Here is a 21,351-nt window from a genome sequence, read left to right as displayed (position 1 = left end):
AAGTGATGCTGGGGCTTGAAGCCAGATAAGCCTGCTGTTACATTGTTCCGACAAGCAGCAGGTTGTGACTGAGCCTTAAGTATGGGTTTGGCTTCCTTTAGGCCGGTTAGCACTCCCTCCCTATTGACTGAGGCCTTCTTATTAAAGAGGCCTACTCTGTTTCAGCAGTCTCAGTTTGCAAGAACACGGACATGGCTGCAGCATGATGGTTCCTTCAGAATCTGAGAGAGCCGTGCAACCTCCTCTGAAAACAGGGGTACTGTTCCCTGGGACCTTCTTGGAGAACTAGCTCCTAAGGGGGTGGGAACTTCATGATGCCCTCCCCAGACCCATTAACTCAGGAGCCTCGGATGAGAGGCCAGGGTCTTGGATCATGGCATTCCAATATAAAATAAATAAACAAACCTGCAAGCCTAAGACACAGATTTGGATGCATCAGTTGTCAGCTTCTGCTTCGGTCAAGTTGGGGGTGAGGCACAGCCCCCAAAGCCCCCCAAAATAGACAAAGGGGAGAGGAGAACCTATGTCTGTGACTTTGTGCTGTGCTGCTAAATCCAGAAGTGGACAGTTCCCAGCCCCTTACCATGCTTGTGAGATTGGCAAAAGGGTGTGTTTTCCCATCATGGCTAACTGGGCTTTACTAAGGAAAGGGTCTGGCCCCATCAGCCAAGGTACAGGCAGAGTGCTGCCCAAAAAGCCCTTAGCCCACTGCAAGAACAAAGTCTCCAAAATTGTTTATTTTATTTGTACCCTGCTTTTCTATCGAGAAAAAGGCACTCAAGGCAGCTTTCAATTGTAGATAAAGAAAAAACTTGCTTAGAGTGGCAATAAAACAAACACATCAGAAGCACAATTAAAAACACAACAATAACACAACAGATACAGTCCCCACCCCAACACAGCCACGTCAATGCCAAAGACGTCCTTGAATATGTTGCTCAGATCAGTGGACAACTCTGATCAGGAAGTTTCAATAGCAACCTTCCCCAACCTGGTGCCCTCCAGATGTGTTTGACTATTGGAGGTGCAGTCCAACACATCTGGAGGATACCAGGTTGGGGAAAGTTGCTTTGCAGGGATTAGGGACATTCACCTGACCTCCTCTGGGCTGCCTTGGCATTCTGGCTGCTCTCCTTGAATGCCGTCCCACCTTTGGCCAGAAGTGGGTAGTGAGACCCAAGCTTAACCAACACCCCCCCCCCCCACACACACACACACATCAGGCATCTCTCAAGACCCACTGCTGTCTGATCCCAGAGCGGCCTTTTTCTCTGGGGAGAGAGAGAGAGAAACAGATAGGCAGACACACACAGTCAGCAATCTCTGTAAGCAGGACTCGGATTCTTGGAAGGAGGAGGAAGGGGCCTCTCAGACGGCATCATGGTCCATGCAAGCCCCTTACCCCCAAATACAAACAATACACATCAGGCCAAGAACTTACCGGTCTCATCTATGCAGATTCCGTACATACGAAGGATATAGGGGGACTCGAGCCTCTTTAAGGTTCTAATCTCCTCTGCAAAGATTTTCCTCACTTTCCTGGAGGAAACAGCAGAGGGGTCAGTCTACGGTACAAGGCTGAAAGCCTCTCCACCAAATCTTACTATCCTGCCAGGTCAGCATCAGGGGTTGAGGGCGGGGGCGTGTAAGTAAGCTGTCCTTCCATGGTGAGACTGAGATCAAAATTCGTAAGAGCCCTGTCCTGCTATGGCTGCATCAGGCTCAGCGTGAGAGCAAATTATGGGGCAATCCAAAAGGCAAGGCAACAAAAATGAGAAAACAAGCACAAAGATTCCAGTCCAGTATGGGATCAGGCTGAGGCAGGAGCAGTCAAGATACAACACTGGCTAGACTAAAACTGAAGGATTATATAGCCAGAGCTACCTGAGACCCACCCAGGGCTCAGTTGCAGTGCATTACAGGCCCTCTGTCAAAGGTCCTACATGGGTGAAGGGCCTTGCTCCTGACGAGTCCTCCTTTGTAATAGAACATTTCTTCTCAAAGGAGTTCTATTGGCCTACTTCTTGAGGTGATGACACTCTTGGGGGCTAGGTGGTCACCCAACTGCCACCTCAGAGGCAGAGCTCCCCTCCACCTGCGGGGTCAAACGAGTGGTGATCTCCCCTGAGGGAGGAAGTAGGCTTCTGGAGGAGCCACAGAATTTGTCAGTTGAGTATGAAGAAGAGAGTGGGAGAGAGAGATTCACTAGCTCCCCTGCCCCCCCATCAGACTTTCTCAAAGACCCTCACTTTGTGTTGGTGGTCAAAGGGTTTTTGAAGACTTTGACGGCCACAGGGGACTTGTAATATTCTCCTTTGAACAGGGTGTAGCACTTCATCTCCATCACAGAAACCATCTTTGTTATCAGGCTCTTCTTTATCTCGGTGATTTCGATGTGAGGATCAGCCCCCTCCCCTGGAGTAAAAGGAAGGGAGTTAAAAATAGAGCCACAGAAACAGAGCCAAAGAAGGAAAGAGGGAGGCCCAAAGTCACCTGGGGCTGACCCAAACGTTCAAGCGCTCAGCTGGCAATATGTTTAAACAAGGTGACCATATGGAAAGGAGGACCGGGCTCCTGTATCTTTAACAGCTGTATTGAAAAAGGAATTTCAGCAGGTGTCCTTTGTATGCATGTAGCACCTGGTGAAATTCCCTCTTCATCACAACTGCTAAAACTGCAGGAGCATGACCAGATACAAAAGAGGGCAGGGCTCCTGAAGCTTTAACTGTTATGATGAAGAGTGTCTATGGAAGCTTATGCCATAATAAGTTTGTTGGGTCCCTACCTGAAGCCCTGTAGCTAGGCTGGCGCCCACCCCCTCTGCCCGTCCATGTTGGCCTGCTTCCTCCCTTCTCTCCTGCCCCCCTCCCACTCCCCTGTTGTCATAGGGAAAATTTCTCCCCATAAAACACGGAAGCACCTTTGAGCATCTCCTTCCAGGAGACCCTGTCCTCCGCAAGGTCCTGGCTGCCTTCCTGGCACACAACACATTCCTCAAAACTTGCCAGGATCTTCTGCTCCACCTGCAGTTGCAGCAACAGCGCTTGGCCAATATTGCCAAAGCGTTCGTTCTGGTTTGCAAACTTCTCCAGCATGTTCCCAGCCTTCATAAACTTCTCCACGCCATTCCAGCCCTCGTACTTCTCAAACAGCTCCTGGGTTTCCTTCATCAGGTCCAACATTTTCTTCAGCATCCCCCTCAGTCCGGAGGACAACTCTTTGGGAGACCCGGCCTGGAGAAGCTTGATGGGGCAGAGCAGGATCTCCATACGTTCCACAAGGCGCTCTCGATGCTTCCTGTAATGCTTCATTTGCTGGCATTGGCCATAGATGACTTGTGCAGCTGTCAGAATGCCCTCCACAATGTCCATAACTGCAAGAAGGGAAAGATACCAGGAGCCAAGTGGAAAACAGCTCAGAAGGAAAGCAGTGGACATTTAGGGGGAATAACAGTCACCATTTGTTTAATTTGGGTAATTTGTTCTTTTGAAATGGGGTCAGGGAGAGAATGTTCCCAGTACACATTTGTGCAGCTGTGCACTGTAGCACCTACTGATATTTATTTATTTATTGCATTTCTGTACCGACCAATAGCCAAACTTTTTTTGACTGCATACCTACAGATCTGCACAGAGTTGCTCTCATTTCAAATATCGTTTACTTTAGATATCTCGCACAAACAACTACACAGGCACTATCATAGAATGGGGTGCATGGGGAAGGATGATTTGGGGGACATCACTACAGCACTTTACCCCTCAAAAATGTATTTGAAGCTGAACTAGCTACAATTTCCTTGGGCACACAATTCTGAATTTATAACGGCAACCAGTTGAGCTTACAAAACGGGGCAACCTGGTATGTTGTCACTAATACCAGTCATGGCATTTCAAAAATTCTCTGTGGTGTCCTATTTTACAGAAGACAGTCCTCTATTTCAAGAGCTGTTAGAGGAAAGTCCTGTCGTCTGTTTGATGGGATATCCAACCCAAGGCCTGTTTAATGTCAAAGAACCAGAAGAAAGGAGAGCAACCTTAAAGTTGCTCATCAATAGTTAGTATCCAGCCACTAGACTGGGCAGGCATATTTTATTTATTTATTTATTTATTGCATTTTTAAAATGCCCAGTAGCTAGGGTGACCATATGAAAAGGAGGACAGGGCTCCTGTATCTTTAACAGTAATGTGGGAAAGGGAATTTCAGCAGGTGTCTATTGAAGAGGGTGAAATTCCCTCTTCATCACAACAGTTAAAGCTACACTAGCTATAGTAGAATGACCAGATACAAAAGAGGGCAGGGCTTCTGCAGCTTTAACTGTTGTGATGAAGAGGGAATTTCACCCTCTTCAATTGACACCTGCTGAAATTCCCTTTTCTACATTACTGTTAAAGATACAGGAGCCCTGTCCTCCTTTTCATATGGTCACCCTACCAGTAGCCAAAGCACATAGCTCCTCAGTCAGTCTTCCCTGCTATGGTGAGAAGTATTGCTTTTCTGTTTAAATTATAATGATGATGTCTACATTTGCATGGGTTGGACACAGGTTATGCATTGTGTAAGAGGAAGGACCTTCCACAAGAAGAAAGGCTCTGCTCATGGTAGGTCCCTCTGCTCAGTTTTGGGGATCCCCCCACAGAGTAGCATTTTCAGGGGGTTGGAGGGGCTGCTGTGAGAAGCAGAGGGCAAGAAATTCCACCTCTGTTATTGCAGTTGATACAGTGTACAACTGGATCCGACCCCATATATATATAAGGTGTCCTCTTTGTTGGTGATGGATCTTCTTTTTTTGAAGATGCATAAATGGCCACTTTACATGGCATCATCCAGCCTGCCATGTATCACCCACTTCGACATTATTGCCATGTAGTCAAGAATTGCCTAATATCTGTGGGATAATGTAGTATCCTATTGAGTGGCATTCCTGCCTTCCGAGACAGGAGGAGCGCATTGCCTCAACAATGAAAGGAGCACATTCATGGTTCCTCCCCAAGTAGCCACCATGCTCTAATAATTGTGTTAAATCAGTTGTGAGATTGAGAGCTTCTCTACATGAGTAATTCGTTGCATGCTTATGATTGCCTACTCATGGAAGTGTGCAGGCCCTTTACATGATGCTGTCAACCTCCAGGATGTCTCCTGTGCTTTTCCATGGTAATTTCACTTTTTTTAAAAAAAAAATGCTGTATTTAAATTATCACGGGATTCTCCCAGAATTTAAAGCTGGCTTATGCTATATTTCTGCCGCTAGCTTGTGATGTTTCATTTAACAGAATTCATTCAACAAAAGAAGGCAGTAGTGTAAATGATCCAATACATATAGAGTGCCCAAGGCACACAACTACATAACACACCTACAGTGATGGACAGTAACAATTAACCCTAAACCCCATTAATTTACAAATATATATAAAATATAAGATAAACTGATGCATAACACTTGCACGGTCATCTGTGGCAAACTAGTTGCCTAATAAACTGCATGTGAAGAGTTCTCCTAATGCAACAATTCTTTTTTATAATATTTTTTTCAATGTACATAGAACACAATCACAGTTTTTTAGCACAATTTAAACACAATTTTTTTTACACAATATAGTGCTGGCTATGACATCAGCATGGAACCTAGACATATATTTATAATGGGAGGTTATATTTATTATTTTCTAGTTCTTATCGTATTTATTATTTTCTAATTCTTGTCAGCATTGTAGATTTTATTTATTGACAGGTCTCCGCGGTTTGTTTTCCTGTTTTCGCTAAGAGCTTCGTTGGAACAAACGCCATGGCGAGTCGGCTGAAAACCGTAAATTATTGTATGGTCAACATCTTCAAAGATTATTATGGGGTAAACACCTCCAAATGAAACAGCCAGTCTGCTTGTAGCCTGAAAAAATGTGAATGGCAGCTGTGCCAAAAATTGTGCCAAAAAACTGTGATTGTGTTCTATGTACATTATACATTGAAAAAAATATTATAAAAAAGAATTGTTGCATTAGTACTCTTCACACACAATTTATTAGGCAACTAGTTTGCCACAGATGACCGTGCAAGTGTTATGCATCAGTTCATTTTATATTTTATATATATTTGTAAATAAATGGGGTTGATGGTTAATTGTTACTGTCCATCATTTAACAGAATAGCATTGCTGAGAAGCGAAGTTTTCAATTCAAAATCGCATCATCACCAACTAAAGGTGGCAGTCGCAAACATGGAAAGATTCCAGAAGAAGAAACCCTGATAAGGATGCGTTCTTCCTCTTAATGTAGAGACACCCTGAGCATCGGTTTCACATACAGTAGGCAGAGTAGATGGATGGGCTATGTACTGTTGCTCAGAGGTAGAGCACTTGTTCTGCATAGAGAAGGTCCTAGGTTCGATCTCCCTGGAAAAATGCTGCCAGTCAGGGTTGTCAATACTAGTCTAGGTGGACCAAATGGTCTGACTCAGTATAAGGCAGCTTCCTACGTTTCTTTGCAAACAGTGCAGGGCTATGGCAATAAGGCTAGTCATATTAAACCCTATTGTGTTACGCAATGGAGAGATGGACAAATATTTCAAAACTCTTGATTTTATTACATTTTGCAGGAGATGCCTAGGCCACTGAAATGCACATGGATAGAATAATCAAGATCTTATATATACCCGGATGACAGTTATGATCCTCAGAGGAGGCCCTTCTGGCCATTCCAAACAGAATGCCACCATGAAGAACCTCGGTGGCAGAGCCTTCTTTGTGGTGGCCCCCACCCTCTGGGAAACCCTCTTTTGTGCAATTTGGGAGGCGAAAAATGTTATATCCTGAAAACATATCTTTTCACACAGGCTTTCCTTGGATTAGCTGGTTTTATATTGTCTTTTCAGACTTTTAACCTTTTAACTTTATCTATACTTGTTATATTTTATGGTTTTAGTTGTGCACTGCGCAGAGAGCTTTGGCTGATGGGCAGTATAAAAATTGTAATAAATAAATAAAAATCTAAATCCGTTCTCCAATTTCTCCAGAAATGCTTTTGTTTTAAGCTTAGCATCCTTGACCACAGGGGTGCTACTAGGACACAAGAATATTTGCAATTGTGAGATGTGGGGGAGGCAATGGAAGCTGGTGGCTTGGAGGTCAGTGGGGCAGTGAATGTGCTCCGGGTTTCAGCCAGAACTGGTTCCGACTGAAACCTGGAGCAAATTCACCACCCTAGTGATATTGGAGCCACCAGCCTCCACTGGTGGAACGTGCTGCAAGCAATAGCTTCATCCTGTTAGCATAGGTGCCTCCATTTTCTAAAGGAAGCTATGAAGTAGCCATTATACAGTAAGCGAAGTGTCACGTATGCGAGAATATCTCCTTGAGTGCATCCTTGCATCTGTCTTATCTAACATAAACAAGAGCCTCGGCTCCAGTGCTCCTGTGTCAAAGTTAGCTTACTGTAACTTACTGTAGAACAAAGGGGATTGTTTATAGAACAAAGGGGATTGTTTAGCAAAATTAGCTATGCTCCAGTGTTATGTTCTGATTGGTTTATGCTGCTACTGGGCCCTGCCCCTTGCAGGCTCAAATGCTGAGCTGAATTCCCAATGTCTTTGTCTGATTGCTCCCTTTGAAGTGACCAGACCTTGATTACTAATCAATAAAGCGCTTTTGCTTAGGGGCTGTTTGGATTTCATCCCTGGGTGAAGAACATTGATCTAACAATCCCATGTACATGTTCCCCTCAAATTATCCCCTACAGCGCTAAGCTGTTGTCGTTGTTGTTGTTGTTGCTAGCTAAATTCTGGTTCCTGACTTGGAGCTAAGCAGAAGCAGGGAAGAGCAGCTGGCCCAGCTCAAGTAGGAGCTTTAAAAGTAAGCCAGATTCCCAGGGAGCGAGCAAACAGGAAGAGCAAACAGGAGTTTGACAGGGGGAGTTCGGCAGGGGAGGTCAAGGGGGAGGCCTCTTAAAAAATAAATAAAATAATAAAAAAATAATAAAAAATAAAAATAAAAAAGAGGTGGGGGGAAAAAAAAGAAAGAAAAACATAAAGAGAAAACCCCCCCACAAAACCACCACCAAACAAAAGCAAAAAAACCCCAAAAGATTACTTTCCCTTAAGACATCCTCATATAGTTGTGTACCTTCAGAGAGGACACAACAACGCAAAGGCAATTCTACTATAATCAAAAAGGAAAAAAACCAAAGCAGAAATCGACAATATGGATGGAAAGGAGTCCCTAGAGGTGGTGACCTGCAAAGGGTGTGCAATGTTCGTGTTTCTGCCTGAGCTCAAATGGCGTATACCTGCAACAAGTGCAAGCTGGTGGCACTTTTGGAAGAAAAAGTGAGGGGCCTTGAGCAGCGAGTGTCCACCCTCCAAGGAATAAGAGAAGTCGAGGAGTTCTTAGACCGAACGGTGGAACTGCAACAGCAACAAGAAGCACATGAGATTGAAGAACAACAGCCAGCTGAAGCAGAAGTGGAGTATGCTGAGGGGAGGAAAGCCAATGAAGAGGAAACTCCTTGGAAAAGAGTGACTGTTAGGAGAGGAGGAATTAGAGGGCGTTCTGCACCGGTGGGGCCATTGGAGTTAAGCAACCGCTTTCAGCTTCTGGAGAATGAGACTGAAGGACAGTTTGCAGAGGAGGAAGTACAGGAGACACCATGCAACAGTGACCAAGGGACAGAAGGTAGGTCAACCAAGAAGAAGAGAAGAGTAGTCGTTGTGGGAGACTCCCTGCTGCGTGGGATTGAAACCCAAGTATGTCGTGAAGACCCATGGACTCGCCAGGTGTGCTGTCTCCCTGGAGCACAGATTAGAGATGTGACTGAAAGGTTACCGAAACTCATAAAGACAACGGACACATACCCCTTTCTTCTCATCCATGTGGGAACAAATGATGTCGCCAAGCAGAGCTACGAAGAAATCATTTCAGACTTTGAAGTTCTGGGAAGGAAACTGAAGAACTTTGGGGCCCAGGTAGTTTTCTCATCCATCCTCCCGGTTCTTGGAAGAGGATTAGAAAGGGAAAGAAAAATACTCCGGATGAACGACTGGCTTCGAAGGTGGTGCCGTCGTGAGAGTTTTGGATTCTGGGACCACGGGCTACGCTACTTGGAACATGGACTGCTGGCAAGGGATGGGTTGCACCTCACAAGGGCTGGAAAGAATGAGTTCGGCCACAGCATGAAGAACTTCATCAGGAGGGCTTTAAACTGAATCTTATGGGGGTGGGAGACGTAAATTTTGAGGCAACAATGGATGAAGGCCAATGCACCACAGTACAGAGAACAGCTCCAACAGTGTCCCAAAATAGTGTCTGCAACAAGGTAGGAACAAAGCCAGACTATAAAACACATGGTCTTCGATGTCTCTATACTAATGCCCAGAGCATGGGAAACAAACAGAATGAACTTGAACTCTTATTACATGAAGGCAAATACGACTTGATAGGTATAACTGAAACTTGGTGGGATGACTCCCATGACTGGAATATAGCAATTGAAGGATATAACTTGTTCAAAAAGAACAGAAGAAATAGAAAGGGAGGTGGAGTTGCACTATATGTTAAAAATACCTATCCCTGCACAGAAATACAGGCGGATGAGATTGGGAGCCCCGTCGAGAGCGTCTGGATTAAAATAAATGGGACTAGGAATAAAAAGAATATGATAATCGGAGTCTACTACCGACCACCCAATCAAGGAGAAGACGAGGACGAAACTTTTGAGAAACAAATTACCAGTGTTTCAAGGAAGTAATGAAGAGTAATGAAGAGTAATGAAGTAATGAAGAGTTTCAAGAGTAATGAAGGAGCTAGCGGAAGAACTCTCAGAACCTTTGTCTATTATCTTTGCAAAATCATGGAAGACGGGTGAGGTGCCGGACGACTGGAGGAGGGCTAACGTTGTCCCTATCTTCAAAAAGAGCAAAAAGGAGGAACCTGGGAACTACAGACCAGTCAGCCTGACATCCATCCCTGGGAAAATTCTGGAGCAGATTATAAAGAAGTCAATCTGTAAACACCTTGAAATCAATGCAGTGATTACTAGAAGCCAACATGGATTTGTCAGGAACAAATCCTGTCAGACTAATTTGATCTCATTTTTTGATAGGATAACCTCCCTTGTGGACTGTGGGAATGCTGTGGATGTCATATATCTTGACTTCAGCAAAGCTTTTGACAAAGTACCACATGACATTCTGATTAACAAACTAGCTAAAAGTGGGCTAGATGGAACAACTATTAGGTGGATCCACAGTTGGCTACAGAATCGGACTCAAAGAGTACTTATCAATGGAACCTTCTCAAACTGGGGAGAGGCAACGAGTGGGGTGCCGCAGGGCTCAGTCCTGGGCCCAGTGCTCTTCAACATTTTTATTAATGATTTGGACGAGGAGGTGCAGGGAACGCTGATCAAATTTGCAGATGACACCAAATTGGGTGGGATAGCTAATACCCTGGAAGACAGAAACAAACTTCAAAGTGATCTTGATAGGCTGGAGTGCTGGGCTGAAAACAACAGAATGAAATTTAATAGGGATAAATGCCAAGTTCTACATTTAGGGAATAGAAACCAAATGCACAGTTACAAGATGGGGGACACTTGGCTCAGCAATACTACAAATGAGAAAGATCTTGGAATTGTTGTAGATCACAAGCTGAATATGAGCCAACAGTGCGATATGGCTGCAAGAAAGGCCAATGCTATTTTGGGCTGCATTAATAGAAGTATAGCTTCCAAATCACGTGAGGTACTGGTTCCTCTCTATTCGGCCCTGGTTAGGCCTCATCTAGAGTATTGCGTCCAGTTCTGGGCTCCACAATTCAAGAAGGACGCAGACAAGCTGGAGCGTGTTCAGAAGAGGGCAACCAGGATGATCAGAGGTCTAGAAACAAAGCCCTATGAAGAGAGACTGAAAGAACTGGGCATGTTTAGCCTGGAGAAGAGAAGATTGAGGGGAGACATGATAGCAGTCTTCAAATACTTAAAAGGTTGTCACACAGAGGAGGGCCAGGATCTCTTCTCGATCCTCCCAGAGTGCAGGACACGGAATAACGGGCTCAAGTTAAAGGAAGCCAGATTCCGGCTGGACATCAGGAAAAACTTCCTGACTGTTAGAGCAGTGCGACAATGGAATCAGTTACCTAGGGAGGTGGTGGGCTCTCCCACACTAGAGGCATTCAAGAGGCAGCTGGACAACCATCTGTCAGGGATGCTTTAGGGTGGATTCCTGCATTGAGCAGGGGGTTGGACTCGATGGCCTTGTAGGCCCCTTCCAACTCTGCGATTCTATGATTCTATGAAATCACACCCTGTGCGGCAGCGCTCCTAAGATCCTTTGCATACCAGGAAAAGGGTTTAAGGGGGGAAATGTAAAAAAATCAACGGATGACCCAATCCGATTCAAATTTGGTATGCTTAAAGCTCTCCTTAATATCAATTACTGTGCCAATTTTGATGTCTTTATCTTAAAAACCTACGCAGATGTAAGCAGTTGTTTAATTTGTACTTTAAACATATCAAATCATCTTCCTGCTCCCCCAGTGGCCGCTCGGAAAACAACAAAAGATTCGCTCCTAAAGAGGTAGTTAAATAGGTTGGGTCTTTTGCCTTTGAAGCACAATTAAAGCAGGATGCATGGGAGTACTTCACAGTCAAAGCAGATTATAAACTGGAAAACTTCAGAGTCCTTTGCATGCAATTCGCAGTGATTGCACAGTATAACGCTGGTGTGATGAAGCTCATAGTCTTTCCTTTTCCTCTAGACTCCCCCCTCCCCTCCACACTGCTATCACCTTCCCTTCCCACTGAGCACTCAGCAGTAAGTGGAACCTGCATAGACTTGTCCTGAACCATGTCAGTCCTCGCTTGCATCAACATGCCCCCCCTCCCCACATATACAGGGATTCTGGATGTTAGTATATATTACTAGAGAAATAATAATAATAATAATAATAATAATAATAATAATAATAATAATAATTTCTATCCCACCTTTTGCCCAATGCTGGGCCTCAAGGCGGCCTTACAAAGTTTAAAACATACATTGGGGGTGGGGGACAAAACCATCAACATTTAAAATACACAACAAAATTATAAGATAATAACATAGATGGAGGGCCAGATTATTCTCCAAAGGCCTGCTGGAACAAAAAAGTTTTAGCCTGCTTCTGAAAGCCCATCAAGGAGGGAGCCAGCCTAGCTTCCCCAGGAAGAGAGTTCCAGAACACTGGAGCAGCCACCGAGAAGGCCCTCTCCCATGTTCCCACCAAGCGTGCCTGTGAAGATGGTGGGACTGAAAGAAGGGCTTCTCCAGAAGATCTCAAAGCACGGGCAGGCTCATAAGGGAGAATACGGTCTTTCAAATAACCTGGACCCGAGCCATATAGGGCTTTATAGGTCATAACCAGCGCTTTGAATTGAGCCTGGAAACAGACTGGAAGCCAGTGGAGCTGTTTTAACAGGGGAGTTGTCTGCTCCCTGTAACCAGCCCCGGTCAACAATCTGGCTGCAGCTCTTTGAACCAGCTGGAGTTTCCGAACACTCTTCAAAGGCAGCCCCACGTACAGCGTGTTACAGTAACCCAATCGGGATGTAACTAAGGCATGTGTCACCGTGGCCAAGTCTGACATATGTAGGAACGGGCGCAGCTGGCGCACTAGCTTTAACTGTGCAAATGAACTCCTGGCCACCGCCGAAACCTGGGCATCCAGGCTCAGGGCTGAATCCAGAAGTACACCTAAGCTGCAGACCTGCGTCTTCAGGGGGAGTGTAACCCCATCCAGCACAAGCTGAATCCCTATTCCCTGATCTGCCTTTCGACTGACCAGGAGCATCTCTGTCTTATCTGGATTAAGCTTCCACTTGTTCACCCTCATCCAATCCATTACTGCCAACAAACACCGGTTTAGCACAGAAACTGCTTCCTTGGAATTGGGTGGAAAGGAGTAGTAGAGTTGGGTGTCATCAGCGTACTGGTGGAACCGCACTCCACAACTCCGGCTAACCTCTCCCAACGGTTTCATGTATATGTTAAATAGCATGGGGGACAAAACAGAGCCCTGAGGGACTCCACAGGCCAACGGCCAAGGAGTCGAACAGGAGTCCCCCAGTACCACCTTCTGGGTCTGTCCATCCAGGAAGGAATGGAGCCACTGTAAAACAGTGCCTCCAAGACCCATCCCAGCAAGGCGGCCCAGAAGGATACCATGGTCGATGGTATCGAACGCCGCTGAGAGGTCCAGCAGAACCAGCAGGGACACACTCCCCCTGTCCAGTTCCCGGCGAAGATCATCCACCAAGGTGACCAAAGCTGTTTCTGTCCCATAACCAGGCCTGAAGCCAGATTGAAATGGATCTAGATAATCCGTCTCATCCAGGAATCCCTGGAGTTGGGAGGCCACCACACGCTCCAATACCTTGCCCAAAAATGGGATGTTGGAGACTGGCCGGTAGTTATCCAATACAGTGGGGGCCAAGGAGGGCTTTTTTAGTGTGGGTCTTACCATTGCCTCCTTCAAACAGGCTGGCACCCTTCCTTGGCGAAGGGAGGCATTGACCACTCCACTTACCCACTCAGCCAGTCCCCCTCTGGCAGCTTTTATAAGCCAGGAAGGGCAAGGACCAAGTATACACGTAGTGGCTCTCACCAATCCAAGAACCCTGTCCACATCATCGGACTGTGCAAATTGAAAGGTATCCAATAATACTGGACAAGCAGGTGCCAAAGTTACATCCACTGCGTCTATATCAACAATAGCATCCAAGTTAGAGCAGATCTGAGCGATTTTGTCTGCAAAGTGCTGGGCAAATTGGTCACAACAGGCTGTTGAAAGGTCTGAAATCACTTTTTGGGGGCCAGAGTGTAGAAGGCCCCTGACCACCCAAAACAGCTCTGCTGGACGGCTCTTTGCAGACGCAATAGTGGCAGAGAAAAAAAGTTTTTCGCTGCCCGAATTGCCACAGAGTAGGCCTTCAAATAGGCTCTAGCCTGTGTTTGATCAGATTCACTTCGAGTTTTCCGCTAACATCGCTCTAGCCTCCGTCTCACTCGTTTCATTGCTGCCAGTTCACTGGAAAACCAACGGGCTGGTGTCCACAACATGAGAGAGGACGCTCAGGAGCAATCGTGTCCACCGCCCTGGCCACCTCTGCATTCCAGAGATCAACCAGGGCTTCAACAGAATCACCTGCCGAGGCAACAGGAAAATCCCCAAGAGCCATCAGGAAACCATTTGGATCCATCAGCCTCCTGGGGCGGACCATCTTAATTGGTCCTCCACCCCTGCAGAGGTTTTGAGTGCCAGCAAGTCTAAACCCCACCAGGTAGTGATCTGTCCATGACAACGGAACTATATAAAGTTCCTCCACTCTCAGATCCCTGTCACCCCATCCAGCACAGAAAACAAGGTCCAAAGTGTGCCCAGCAACATGAGTGGAGCCAGATACTACTTGGGACAGACCCATAGTTGTCATGGCAGACATGAAGTCCTGAGCCGCTCCCGACAGGGCAGCCTCAGCATGAATATTGAAATCCCCCAGAACAACAAGCCGTGGAGACTCCAACACCAAATCCGAGACTACCCCAGCTAGCTCAGGAAGGGAGACCGTTGAACAGCGGGGTGGATGGTACACCAACAGAATCCCTAGTAAATCCCGGGCACCCACCTTCAGATACACACATTCAAAACCTGCAGACTGTGGGACAGGGCACCTGGTCAGGGGGATGGAATCCCGATAGACCCCTGCCACTCCACCTCCCCGCCCTCCAGGTCTTGCTTGCTGCTGGACAGAGAACCATGGTGGGCAAAGCTGAGAGAGATTAACTCCCCCAGCTTCAACCAACCAGGTCTCAGTGACACAAGCCAGGTCGGCATGCTCATCCAGGATCAAGTCCTGGATAGCCGTTGTTTTCCCATTAACCGACCTGGCGTTCACCAGCAGCAATTTCAACCCAGGAGGTCTGTTGCCAGGGTCATCCAGGTTATTTGAAATGGGGACAACCAATACCCTGTCGTTGCACCCTCTCTTATTACAATGCAACTCTCTCCCCCCCCCCCCCCCCGGTATCTCCCTCTGCCCTGTATAACTGTGATGGCTGCTCCTGGACTCCAATCACCTCCTCCACTCCCAGGAAAGCAGATATTCATGACAGGTTGGCAGAACCCTCACACAATGAAAAGGAGGCAGTCCAGCAGGCCGAAAGTAGGGGGAGGGGGAGAAAAGAAAAGAAAACAAAACAAACAAGGGGACAGGCCCTCGCCTTCGTGGACTTCCCCAGAGTGGCAAACCCCTTTGGTGTCACCCCCTTTGGCGGCGACCCCGCTGGTGGCGGACCCAGCCCCCAAAGGAGCCCACCGCTTAAGCTCCCAGTCCCCCAAAGTTGTTGCAGCTGGGGGTGAGAGGTTTCTTTGCTGGGAGCCTGAGTCTCAAATGATTGTATATGATCCAGAATTATTTTTATTATCAATATACAAAGGATCTAATGTAAGTTTGATATGTAAAGATCTGTTGTTATTATTCTTACTAACTGCTGCTCACCAGACAATTACACAGCAATGGAAAAAAAATGAACAAGTTGAACTTATCAGCATGGTACCGAAATATATGGTCAGTGGCAATATCAGAAAAAAAACAAACCTCATGCTTTGCTTCTAATCCAAGGTGAAAAGAAGGGAGAAATGAATTCGCTATTAACAATCTGAGAAAGACATTCTGTTGATAAGATTTTTGCAGACATCTTCCTGCAACCCCCTGAAGGAGGCCTTGAAAAGATTCAGGCCGAAGCGCGTCTGGCTCTTCAACTTACAAATAAATAAGTTCCGCATCCTGAGAAATTGTTTCTCCCTTCTTTTCACCTGATTTGGGTGTGTTTCTCCCCATTTTTGCTTCTAATCCACGGAAAAACAGAACCGCTATCCTTTTATGCTATATAGGGGAGATTCATTCAACAAAATCACAACCGGACTTACAACAATATATGCCCACTTCAGCTTTGAACATTTGGACATTATAACAACAAATGAAGATCATAAAGCACACTTAGTAATTAGTATAATGGTTTATTTAGTTGTTTCTTCTCTCCCCGCCCCGATTTTTCTTTCTCTTTCTTTTCTTTTCTTCTTTTCTCTTTTCTCTTCTTCTTTGTATTGGTTTCCCCCCTACAATTGTATTAATTATTATTTCTTCTTCTTATATAACAGCTGTTAGACATCAGTTGTTAGGGGACTGATCGCCTTTTGGTTATATTTTCTTTAAAAACAAAACAAAACACCACCCTATGCTGGAATCCACAGGTTGTATGGAGAGTGAAAAGCAGCGGCAGGCAGGAGTCATGAGTGAAAAGTTTATTTTCTCCCTCACTTCTTCTCTGCGATAATCCCTGGCCCCAGACACACACTTCCTATGAATTCAACATCTCACACAAGCACATGGATGGTACCACCATTTCATAGAGATGGACCCAGAGTTGCCCGTATCTTCCCCCTCAGCCCTCGCAGTGGGGCAGGATGCCTCCGCCCTGGGCCCAGATCCCCCGTACCTGGTCTCTCTGAGGTGGCCTCTCTCCCTCTTGCTGAGTATTCAACAGTTTGCTACAAATGCTTCAGGGAACTCCTGCAGTTCCCCTTTTTCACTTCCTGCTGGAGGCTGATGACTGGGGTGGTGGCAGTTCATGACATGTGGTGCCGGTGAGTTGGAGCTTTGCTTTCAGTTTCAGAAAGGATCATAGTTCCATGGTTGAGGCACTCTGCAGGAAGCCAGTGGTGTGTGAGTGTGTGGTGTGTCTGTCTGTCTGCTAATCCTCCCCTCCTGGTGTGCAGAGGTCCCGATCCAAATCAGAATCATGTGCATTTACTGTCGAGGGAGAGAAAAAAGATAAACCCCAGCTAGGCACAACAATGCAATTAGTGTAGTGAGTATGCCCTCTGTGTGTATGTGGAAGTAGGGAAGAGAATTGTTGCAGCAGAAAGGAAGAATAAGTCGGTGATGCAAAAGAGAGGAGCAGAAGGAGGAAACAGTTACTAGGCACAGGACAAGAGGGTCCTGGGGATGCCTTCACGGCACTGACTTGGTGCCGCCTCCCTCAGAAACCCTCTCCTGGTGTAGTGTCGGGTAATCCCAGTGCCAGGGAGGGAGTGCGGGGCTTCTGGCAGCCATCTGGGTACCGGAGATGCCCCCACCATCTTCCTGGTGAAAGACAACCAATCCTGTTTGCCTCTCACCAGGACCGCCCCTGGATTGGCCCCAGAGTGATGTCAGATGGCGGAAGAGCTGTACTGACTTCGATCCCATTTAAAAAGCCAAAGTACGTCCCTGACTTTTTAACAGCGCAGATTCACAGAAAAGCCGGCGGGGGCTGTGAAACTGCAACTGCAGTGTATAACTGACGCAGCGCAGATCCACAGACACTGTGGGACTTTCCCCGCATATAGGCAGCCCCCCAGAGATAAGAAGTTGGCCAAATGGTTGCTTAAATAAAGGACATTGGCCTAATATAACACCAGCCTAATTCCAATGTGGTTGCAAACACCAATTGCAACAGTCAGTGAAATCCACATGCCAGAAATCCAGTCCTCGAAACATCCTGTCATACTGTAGGGTGACCAAGGGACAGAATTCAGGATAGGGTTCGCTAGCTAAGAGCAGCCTTGGCTCTTAATTGGGGAGATTGCATGGGGGCAGGGACTAAGCAGAGACCTTCTCCCTTTCTCATTGATTGGGTTGCAGCCTTGCTTTACTTCTGCTGCAATCTCCTGAGCCTGCACCCCGTCCTGTCTTCAGGAAGGATCCAACAAGATGTGAGGAAAAGTGTGCCAAACCTCTTTCAGCCTGAGAGCCCCTCTGGCCCTTTTCTTATTCCCCTACACACTCTCCCCCCACTAGTCATACCCCAGGGGAGGAAGAGGGTAATTCCAAGGGGGAGATAAAGGGAAATTAATGACAATTACAAGGGCGGACTAAACGTAAAGGGGAAGGGAGAGGAAGGGACTAAACCACAAAGTGCAAAAGGGGCGAGGTCTGGGGCTCATTAGCATGAAAGGGGGCAGGGTGGGTGGGGGTGTAACCATAAGTAGAATGCACAGCCAACCACTTTCACAACCACTGACCCCTAGTGGATACTTGAACATGGATGAGTCAGTAGTATGCCTCACTATTGCCTCTAGTGGATGACCATGGAATAGCAATTGTCAATGACTAGGGCTGTGCAAAGATTTGATTCCCCTAAAATGGCCACATGGCCACAAAATGGCCACCGAGGATTGTGAGAACACAAAATGGCTGCCATGAATCCGAATCTTTGCACAGCCCTAGCGCATTCCAGTGGAGGGCTGGGGGCTGAAGACAAAAGGGGTGGGAGCAATATATAAAAAAATACTAACATAGTGTAGCCTTGAGGCCCAACATTGGGCAAAAGACAGGAAATAATAATAATAATAAATAATAATAATAATATGAGACGTTACTATGGATATATTATTTAATATATTATTTAACATCTATATGAAGCCGTTGGGAGCGGTCATTAGGGGATTTGGAGCTAAATGCCATCAATACGCTGATGACACGCAGCTCTATCTCCCTATGACAACTGAATCAGGTGAGGCTGTGCAAGTCCTGGACCAGTGCCTAGACTCAGTAATGGGCTGGATGAGGGCCAATAAACTGAGACTGAATCCTGGCAAGACGGAAGCCCTGTGGGTGTGTGGTTCCCGAGTCCGGGAGACAGGATCATTGCCTGTTCTGGATGGGGTTGCACTGCCTCTGAAAGAACAGGTTCATAGTTTGGGGGTACTCTTAGACCCATTTCTGTCATTGGAGGCTCAAGTAGCCGCCACGGCTCGGAGTGCCTTTTACCATCTTCGGTTGGTTCGCCAACTACGGCCTCTCCTGGACAGGGATAGCTTGACCACAGTGGTACAGGCATTGGTAACCTCAAGATTGGATTACTGCAATGCGCTCTATGTGGGGCTGCCCTTGAAGCTGCTCCGGAAGCTGGAGCTAGTGCAGAATGCTGCAGCTCGGCTGTTGTCTGGAGCTGCCTCTTTCCAGCATGGAACTCCTCTGCTGAGGGAACTGCACTGGCTGCCTATTCACTATCGAGCCAGGTTGAAGGTTCTTGTACTTGTGTACAAAGCCCTAAACAACTTGGGACCAGGATACCTGAGAGAGCACCTTCTCCCTTACCAACCTGCCCGGTCACTGAGGTCATCCGCGGGCCTGCTCCTGGTGGTTCCACCTAGATCCATCCTCCGATTGGAATCCACCAGGGGAAGAGCCTTCAGCGTGGTGGCGCCCCTCCTGTGGAACTCCCTGCCTCTGGAAGTCAGGCAGGCTCCAACCTTGTACTCCTTTCGGCGCCTCCTGAAAACATCTTTATTCCAAGAAGCCTTTCTTTAACATGCAGCCTTGGATTTCTGTGTTGTTGTTTTGCTTTTTAAAAAATTTTGTTTTAACTGTTTTATTCTGTTTTTATTTTCATTTTACCTTGTACTCCGCTCCGAAATTTTTTCAATGAGGAGCGGTATATAAATATTCTAAATAAATAAATAAATAAATAAATAAATATACTATATAAAAAAGGACACTGAATGGCCATTGAAATGCATTGGTTCATTCCAAACGGACATTGGAGATCATAGGAAATGCCTGCAACAGATAAACAGTTGTTTTTCATAGAAAACACTACAAATCAAAATACTTAGGGAACAACTCCTATGGCCACTAACAGAGCAATTTCTAGGGATCATCTCCAAATAGACAAAAAAACTGGAATGCAATAAATAAAAGGTGATTGCAGTCTTACACAATGATCTACAAGCACCATATTCAAATGACCTAGACATATGGGGGTTTGCTAAAGATGCCTGGGATTATTTCCATGCTTAGAGAGGCCCTCGCCTGTACTTCCAAATGGCCATAGGAATGCATTGGAATGATAGCAGCCAGTCGCACAGGAAACAGCAGGAGCCCAAATATTCCTCATGGCTGTACTGAACTGGGTTATGTGTAAGTACATTGCCACTAGCAATGTCCCCTACATGCACAGGGCCGTAATATTCAGAAGCCCTTCCAAAGGCCAGAGGAATGAACTGGACTGAGACCAGCAGCCCCAACAGAAAAGAGAAAGAGCCCCAAAATTGCTCACGGATGATAGAGTTAGTACCCACAAACATCCCAAGAATCCTGACTTGATGCGTGCTCCATAGGAATGCCTATGCCCACAATATCCAGCTTCTTTTTGAATGGCCATAGGAATGCCTTGGAATGGATGACAAACAACACAGGAGTTCCAACACTGCTCATGGGTGGAGCGGTGGAGCCCCCCCCCCAAAAAAACAAACCAAATCCCAAGAATCCCAAAGCCATGCATGCTTCATAGCATCGGGTTCTCCTTCTAAATGACCATAAAATTCAGCTGGAGTGATACAAGGAACCCCAGAGGAAATACTTAAAGCTGCAGGAGTATAACTAGAGTGACCAGATACAAAAGAGGGCAGAGCTCCTGCAGCTTTAACTGTTGTGATGAGGAAGAAATTTTACCGGGTGCTGCATGCATACAAATGTCACCTGGTGAAATCCCCTTGCCTACACAAATATTAAAGATACAGAAGCTCTGTCCTCTTTTCCATATGGTCACCCTATTTCAACCTTTAGGAATGGGGAGGAAACTGCACAAAACTGGGGAGATCACCAATCAGTGGTTAGGGGAAAGGGGTGCAGTCCAAGGTAGGGGATCTGGCATGTGGGGAAATCCATAGGGTTAGTGTTGGCCCTGAAGTTCTCCATTCCAGGGCTATAAGAGATATCAAGGGAAGCCACATCTACAGGTGAATTCCTCAGAGCAGGGCCCCAAAGACATTGCCAGATTCTGGTGCTTTTAGCCAGAAATGCTTAGTCTCCATCCATTATGGCTCAGTCAGAACACCAGGAAATGGCCCTCTGCCCCCCTCTAAATAACAATCACAAGACACAGGGATTGTTAGGGTGACCCTATGAAAAGGAGGACAGGGCTCCTGTATCTTTAACAGTTGCATAGAGAAGGGAATTTCAGCAGGTGTCATTTGTATATATGGGAAACCTGGTGAAATGTTCTCTTCATCACAATGGTTAAAGCTGCAGGTGCCCTGCCCTCCTTTTAATAGGGTCACCCTAGTGATTGCCACATATGCTCTAGTTGTCCATTGTGATGCAAGAGCGTTCCAAATGGGCAGAGGGCAGCAGGAGTTAGAGGGCATTTCCCCAGAGTTCAGGGCTCAAGCTCCTGGTGTTAGGAGGGAAAAAAGAAAATCAATGTAACATGGAGTAGCACAACACAGACGCGCAGACCCATTGAAGCAATGTAGGTAAGTAAGGCTTCTTTTTGTGTGCGACTAAG

The 21,351-nt window shown here is 46.3% G+C and overlaps 1 protein-coding gene across 1 annotated transcript in view; it reads right to left on the bottom strand.

The window, feature by feature from the left end:
• MLKL (mixed lineage kinase domain like pseudokinase) overlaps positions 1 to 16,565 on the bottom strand; it is a 28,504-nt gene extending 11,939 nt beyond the window's left edge. Inside the window, exons 1-4 of the mRNA XM_063141475.1 lie at positions 16,516 to 16,565; positions 2,921 to 3,373; positions 2,250 to 2,415; positions 1,442 to 1,539 (exon numbers count right to left, since the gene is read on the bottom strand). Coding sequence (XP_062997545.1) covers positions 1,442 to 1,539; positions 2,250 to 2,415; positions 2,921 to 3,371 — 715 coding nt within the window. The 5' untranslated portion in view covers positions 3,372 to 3,373; positions 16,516 to 16,565. The remainder of the gene's footprint in view (positions 1 to 1,441; positions 1,540 to 2,249; positions 2,416 to 2,920; positions 3,374 to 16,515) is intronic.
• Positions 16,566 to 21,351: the final 4,786 nt, after the last annotated feature.

The sequence above is a fragment of the Elgaria multicarinata genome, chromosome 14 (genome assembly GCF_023053635.1).
Source record: "Elgaria multicarinata webbii isolate HBS135686 ecotype San Diego chromosome 14, rElgMul1.1.pri, whole genome shotgun sequence".
Classification (NCBI taxonomy): domain Eukaryota; kingdom Metazoa; phylum Chordata; class Lepidosauria; order Squamata; family Anguidae; genus Elgaria; species Elgaria multicarinata.
This window is presented reverse-complemented; position numbering and strand designations above follow the sequence as displayed.